Source organism: Protobothrops mucrosquamatus, unplaced genomic scaffold, assembly GCF_001527695.2.
Source record: "Protobothrops mucrosquamatus isolate PMUCROS unplaced genomic scaffold, P.Mucros_1.0 scaffold600, whole genome shotgun sequence".
NCBI lineage: Eukaryota > Metazoa > Chordata > Lepidosauria > Squamata > Viperidae > Protobothrops > Protobothrops mucrosquamatus.
Genome location: NW_015386899.1, coordinates 128,231 through 135,386, shown reverse-complemented (window position 1 = coordinate 135,386; position 7,156 = coordinate 128,231). Strand labels below are relative to the sequence as shown.

The 7,156-nt window shown below is 38.7% G+C and overlaps 1 protein-coding gene across 1 annotated transcript; it reads left to right on the top strand.

Moving 5' to 3' along the window:
- The first annotated feature begins 1,938 nt into the window (after positions 1 to 1,938).
- SLC16A3 (solute carrier family 16 member 3) lies at positions 1,939 to 6,503 on the top strand. Its single transcript, XM_015817528.1, has 4 exons — positions 1,939 to 2,169; positions 3,578 to 3,721; positions 4,432 to 5,193; positions 6,199 to 6,503. The coding sequence occupies exons 1-4, from the start codon at positions 1,947 to 1,949 to the stop codon at positions 6,453 to 6,455; spliced, it is 1,386 nt and encodes a 461-aa protein (XP_015673014.1). The 5' UTR covers positions 1,939 to 1,946; the 3' UTR covers positions 6,456 to 6,503.
- The last annotated feature ends 653 nt before the right edge of the window (positions 6,504 to 7,156 follow it).

Here is a 7,156-nt window from a genome sequence, read left to right as displayed (position 1 = left end):
AACCATGCCCACCCCATTGCTGGCAATGGGTAAAAAGTCACGATACATCACAACACGTCATGGACATTGCGAGTTTGACACCCCTGAGGTAGGCTCTTTATATGCCAGTAGGTGCTTCAATGTTTGCTTCACATCCCACTTTTATGTGATTTAGGCACATTTCTGTACATTTCTTATTGCTGAATCACTTAATGGGGTTTCAGAGATGGTGAAGGAAAAGTATATCAGTGTTTTTCTTTTGAAAGGGCAGTGTACAGCAATAGATCAGCTTTAGTAGGCTTTGCCAAATTTATTTCTGGAGCTTCAATGTGAAATTTTTCTTTCTAAGTGGTTCAGGGTGAAGCCTAAATGTCACAGAGCGGACTCTGAATAATAACATATTAAGTCCTCAGCTGTCTAGACAGCAAGTTGGACCCACTTCTGACTTTGTTTCTTTTTTGGATAAAATATTGATTGCCAAAATCAAACTACAGGAACAATATATGTGGTGGTAATAGAAATATTTGTAAAAAGCTGCATGCATCCTTTCTTGACTAGCAGCTTCTATACAATGGATGAACATGCTTCCTGGCAGGTATACTCCCCAGCCATGTAGTGCATGATTATTTGAATTGAGAATGTCTGTTCTGTGTCCCAGAAAAGAAAGTAAATGACCTAGGACAGTGATGGCGAACCTTTTACAGACCGAGTGCCCAAACTGCAACCCAAAACCCACTTATGCATCATTGGGTGCCGGGTGGGTGTGGCCCATTGGCTGGGTGTGGCCAATTGGGTGGGTGTGGCCCATTGGGTGGGCGTGACTGCAGTGGTAACGGCAGACTGGGTGGGACTAAAAAGTTCAATCAATCAATTCCAACTTTGCAAGATCTTTTTTGTTTCCCGTGAGAAGTTGAAATTGACTGATTGATTGAACCTTTTTTTTTTTTGCACACGGCGGCGGAGGCCTAAAGCAAAAAGGGTTTTATAAAACCCAGCTGAAGGCCTAGGACTGGGGCAACGGTGCGCATGCCACAGAGAGGGCTCTGAGTGCCACCTCTGGCACCTGTGCCATAGGTTCACCACCACTGGCCTAGGAAACAAAGATCCCTCTTATTCATTTGGTACTTTAAACTTGAGATTCTAGGAACCGATGCTTGGACCTGTGACTAATAAGCAAGTGGCTCTTTTCAGGCTGGGGATTTCCAATAATTAATCTAACTAAAATTTAGGGCTTCTAATAATTTTAATCAGCAGAGAAATATCTCAGTCTCACATATACACACACCTCTGTTAAATATACTACACCACACACACACACACACACACAGTGGTACCTTGGTACTCATCATTAATTGGTTCCAGGAGGTGCGATGAGTACCAAACAATTTTTTCCCATAAGGAATAACATAGTGAGTCACAAGGCAGCTGACAACGATAAGTTCTAGCTTGCGCGTTGAGTACCAAACAAACAATGAATACTGGGACAAAATTTTCCTGTCAAAATTCATTGGGAACCAAATTCAATGAATTTCAAAGCAGATGAGTACCAAGGTACCACTGTATATATATTTAAAACTAATAAATTGCGAATCATGAATTAGATACATTCTGTGTCAGTCTCTATTTTTAAAGGAAGTTCTTGCAACATTTGCTGTCTTATCTATATTTCCTGGTTTTGACATGCAAATCTTGTGCAGAATGTGTCTCCCTGTTTCTGCACTATGCTTCATGTACCAAAGCTGTACAAATGTATATGATTTAAAAAAGCCTGTGTGATAACTGGACAGATGTACAGTTATGAGCCTTCTGGCTAAGAAAAAGCTAATTGGCTTTCTATGGTAAATCCTTTTTATGTAGTCTACTGTACAAAGTATAGTTTTAACTGCATAATATTGTCTTTTTCCCCGATGGACTACATAATTTTAATTTCTACAAATTATGTTTTAGGAAACTCATAAAATCTCATCATGGGAGCTGTGGCGATCGATGATAGTCCATCTGGAGTTAAAGCCCCAGATGGTGGCTGGGGCTGGGCTATACTCTTTGGGTGCTTTGTCATCACTGGATTCTCCTATGCCTTCCCAAAGGCCATGAGTGTCTTCTTCAAGGAACTTATCCGAGAGTTTGATGTTGGATATAGTGACACAGCATGGATTTCCTCTATTTTGTTGGCTATGCTTTATGGAACAGGTAAGCAACTAGGAAATCACAGACACATCTCATTTTGTTGATGGAAGTATTGACCTCTAAATCATTGTAATGATTCTAATAAAAATTGCCCAACATTGGAAAACTTTAGGTAGGTTAACAATCAAGATATGAGTTAACAAGGCTTCACCAATTGCCATGCAGAAGAGATTACAGAAAATGTGAAACTAATGAAACCTCAGAAACAGATATATTTAATGTTATTGCAACTGATCTATTATCAGCAATACTTTTAATATGGTAATTATGAATGTATATATTATCTGATTCTCTATTTACGTAGTAGATTGTAAAGAAATTTGCAAGGTACAGGTAGTCCTCAATTTATGACCACAATTGAGCCCAGAATTTATGTTGCTAAGGAGAAATTTGTTAAGTGAGTTTTGCCCCGTTTTACAACTTTTCTGGCTGTATTTGTTAAGTTGTTTCCCCTTGACTTTGCTTGTCAGAAGATTGCAAAAGATGATCCCATGACCCTAGGACACTGCAATCGTCATACATGTAAGTCAGTTTTCAAGCAGCTGAATGTAAATCACATGATCATGGGGATGCTGCAATGGTTGTAAGTGTAAAAAATGATCATAAATAACTTTTTTCAGTGCTGTTATAACTTTGAACGGTCACTAAATGAACTGTTGTAAGTTGAGGACTACCTATATAAGTTTGCTGATGCTGCATACAGATAGTCCTTGACTTAAAAACATTCAGTGACTATTTGAAATTGTAACTGCATTGAAAGAACTGATTTACAACCGGTCCTCACACGTATCACCATTGCACATCCCTGATCATATAATCAAAATTTGACTGCATGATTGACTTAACAACTGCAGTGATTTGTTTAAGAACTGTGGCAAAAAGGGTTATAAAATTGCATGCAACTCAATTAAACATCTGCCTTGCTTAGGGATGGAAATCCTGGTCCTAATTCTGGTCGTATGTCGAGAACTCCCTGGTACTTATAGCGTCCACATTGTCTTAGAAAAAAAATTAAGGACAAAGCTGACAAAATTAAGGGGCAGATCTGAAAGAGGCTCATAAGGATTAAAAAAAACGTTTTATGTTCAAAATTTTGTTTTTCGAAGAAAAATTCAAGAGCAAAACCAATAAAATAAATAATTAAAGAAATATATAAAAGAACAGCTTTTTGAAATGAAGTACATATGGTCACTGTATGTATACTAGGCGGAGGGTAGGTTTTTTTCCAGCATGGAATCAGTGGGGGGGGGAGGGGAAAACAACCTTTTCCAAATGAATCCTCCAGCGTCAATTGTAAACCCAGAGATATTCTTGCCAAGCCTGAGAAAGGTTTGAGAAGCAATACAAAATGCCACCATTATTCTAGGCATGTTACATCCCAGGCATTTAAGCACCTGTTTATTTTCTTCAGGCCCCCTATGCAGTATGTGTGTCAATCGGTTCGGCTGCCGCCCTGTAATGCTGACTGGAGGCCTGTTTGCCTCAGCAGGGATGGTCGTTGCTTCCTTCTCCACTAACATCATTCAGATCTATCTATCTGCTGGTGTCATTACGGGTAAGTAATAGCAAATGTGTTTAGTGTATCGGCAAGCCATTTAGCAAGGCTGCACTGTGTATAGTGATGGCATGTATGAGGGAAAGAAAGGCTGCATTGCTTCCTCTTTGATGCTCTCCTTTTGAATGTGCAGGGAGACTTATTTGCAGCAGAGCTCTTAAATGCACATCATGGTGATCATAACATGTTTTGATATGAAGCAGTTTCCCCCTACCACAGAACCTCCCTATTCCCCCCCCCTCTTCCAAAGCAGTCCTTGGTGACATCCATCCTTCAGGCCTTGCTCTCCCTCCTTCCTTCAAGCAAATGCACAGGAGCTTTTTTCTGCCTGCACAGCGTTTCTCTTTCTTCATATACATTGGCGGGGTGTCTTTTGTTTTTGTTTTTCTAAATTAGAATGTTTATTTTAAGACAGACACCAAAGGAACTTACATTACCATTTCCACAAAAACCAAAACCAATCATTTTTATTCTTGGTACACCAATGTCAGGAACCTTGCTCAATCCTGGCAGCTCCATATTTCTTTCTGCCTAAATGCCAACATATATTCAGCCCACAAGGATAAACGAGTGTAACATTTCTTCTTCTTTTATATCTGAGGGAGAATTGATTGCCTACATCCTCTGTACAGTTAAACATATTCTACTCTTGTTTCAAGCACTGAACTTGATTACTGTTTTAAATTGTGTCCTTTTTTTTCCCCTTCCAGGATTGGGCCTGGCCCTTAATTTCCAGCCATCCCTTATCATGCTAAATCGCTACTTTAACAAAAAGCGGCCTTTGGCCAATGGGTTGGCTGCAGCTGGAAGCCCTGTGTTCCTCTGTGCTCTTTCCCCCCTCGGGCAGGTACTGCAGCATGAATATGGATGGCGAGGGGGATTTCTCATCTTGGGGGGATTGCTTTTGAACTGTTGTGTTTGTGGAGCTCTGATGAGACCTTTGGAAAGTCCAAAAAAACAGGAAACTTTGAAACCAATTGAGGAACGCAAAAAAAAGCTATTGGATTTCAGTGTTTTCAAAGATACCGGCTTTGTAATCTATACAGTGGCTGCATCCATTATGGTGCTAGGCTTATTTGTACCTCCAGTTTTTGTAGTGAGCTATGCTAAAGACCTGAAGTATGAGGACACCAAATCAGCTTTTCTTCTGACAGTTCTTGGCTGCGTGGACATTTTTGCTCGACCTCTTTGTGGAATACTGGCTGGCTTGAACTGGGTTAGGCCCCGTTGTGTCTATTTCTTCAGTTTTGCTATGTTTTTTAATGGCTTCACTGATCTCATGGGCTCCCTTTCTTCCAATTATGGTGGCTTGGTGGTCTTCTGCATCTTCTTTGGCATTTCCTACGGAATGGTTGGTGCTCTTCAGTTTGAAGTTCTCATGGCTATTGTTGGTACACAGAAGTTTTCAAGTGCCATTGGCTTAGTTCTTTTGGCTGAGGCAGTGGCTGTCCTAGTTGGCCCACCTTCAGCAGGTAAGTACTCTAGTTAATTAACAAGATTAATTGTTCCATTTTTATGGAAAGAGAAAAAAAGATGAATTAAGGGAAGGAATAAGAACTGTGAAACCCCTACCCTGTGTGTTTTGTTTGTGTTGCTGTTACCCTCTTTTCTAGTTCCCCTGGTGTTGTCTGAGAATTAGAGGTCAATTTGCTATTCTGTTCTCTTGCGTGTAGATTATAATTGAAGGCCAAAAGCAGGAGGATCTATTTATTACATTTCTATAGCTGTCCATCAATGACTCTGAGCTGCTTACAATTCAATTTACCTTAGAGATGGAATACCAAGACAGATGGAGAACTGTTTCAATCCAAGCCTCAAAGTAAAGGACAAAAGAAAAAAAAGAACAAAAGAGTAGCAAGATGTGGTGGGCCCATCTCCTAATTAGAAATAAATAGTAGGCAATTTAGAGGGGTCAAATGAAGTAACTCTCCACAACTTCTGTTCTATTCTAAATTATATGGCCAAGGAAAATAATACCTTCAAACCTACTAAGCAGAAGCAAAAGCAGAGCGAGGAGCAGGGGTCAAAATGCGTGAACTAAATGTAATTTGTGTGCAGCCTATTCAAATAAGCAGTCTTAATGCATTGAAAATGAAGAACTTGAGAGAAAGCTAAATCATAGTATTTAAAGAAATACTTTTCCTTCCCCAAATAGAGCACAAAAACATCGTTCTATGATGTTCTGTTTTATATTACAATATAGCCTAAAGAAAATTGTTGCAAGTTGAGGTATTTCAATTCTAAGTCAATGATTTGCATGTATATTACATATAAGCATATACAAGCTAGGTTCATGCTGCCACCATTGTTTCTTTATTCCTCTCCCTCCCATTAACCTTTTCACTAAAATTGTGTCATTAGATTATCCAACAGGTTTTACTCAAACATATTCGCTTCAGCTTTCTAAAATTATTAAAAATGCAACAACTCTAGGTTTAACTGAATATGCTGTTAAAGATATAAATTTTCTATTTCAGGTAAACTCCTGGATGCAACTCACAAGTATATGTATGTTTTTATTTTGGCTGGTATTGAAGTCGTTACTTCCTCGGTGGTGCTGGCTTTAGGAAATATCTTCTGTATCAAAAAACCTGTGCAAATACAAGATCATGCTGAAGGAGAAGGGTTAAATCAACAACCGGGAGACTCCAAAGTGGACTCTATTGAAGTGGAACGCTTTCTGAAAGATGAAAAAAATGGGAAAATTGTAACCAATCCAGAAACATGTGTGTGAGTGTAACAGAAATGAATGCCAAACATTTAGAGAAAGATTCAGAAACTTTTAATATTTGTATTTATTTTGGTAATAAGCTTTGCTTAGGATTGGGCCATTATGTTTGGGAACTAGAGATCAACAAGCTCATGAAATCACTTCTTGGAAGCTGACTTTGTTAGGAAGTTTTTTCTCCCCCACCCCCACCCCTATTTTAAAAGAAGGATTGATCTTCAGGTTAATTTGCTTGGGCATAACTATTGCTGTAAACTAACCCATGGTCTTCTAAACACATAGTAGTGCTTTGCACTACCAGAAAACATTCTCTTGGATGGAAGTGTTTTATCTTGGATGGATGAATGTGTAAATGTCCCTGTAATGCAGATGACATACTTATTGTTTTTGTATCTATAGAACCTCAAAGTATCTTCCATGATGGTGTTTGATTTAAAGGAATAATTACCAAGAGATCAACCCTATTTTACTCTTATAGAATGCTAAGTTTTTAATAATTTTGGTTTTGCCAATATATTTTTATGTATTTATATTGTTTTCATCATCTTTTTTACTTTAAAGATCATACGTGCAAAAGAAACCTATTGAACTTCCTGGGGAAAAAAAATCTAACAATTATTCTCAAATGGGGTCAAAACAGAATGAATTGTGATTAGTTTTCACAGGACAACAGACTGAAGAGCTATTTCAGTCTTTCTAATTGCCTG

Coding starts and splice junctions, on each gene's coding strand:
- SLC16A3 (XM_015817528.1), top strand. CDS start 1,947: ATGGGAGCTGTGGCGATCGATGATAGTCCATCTGGAGTTAAAGCCCCA. Junction 3,722..4,431: donor ATCTGCTGGTGTCATTACGG/GTAAGTAATAGC, acceptor TTCCCCTTCCAG/GATTGGGCCTGGCCCTTAAT. Junction 5,194..6,198: donor AGTTGGCCCACCTTCAGCAG/GTAAGTACTCTA, acceptor TTTCTATTTCAG/GTAAACTCCTGGATGCAACT.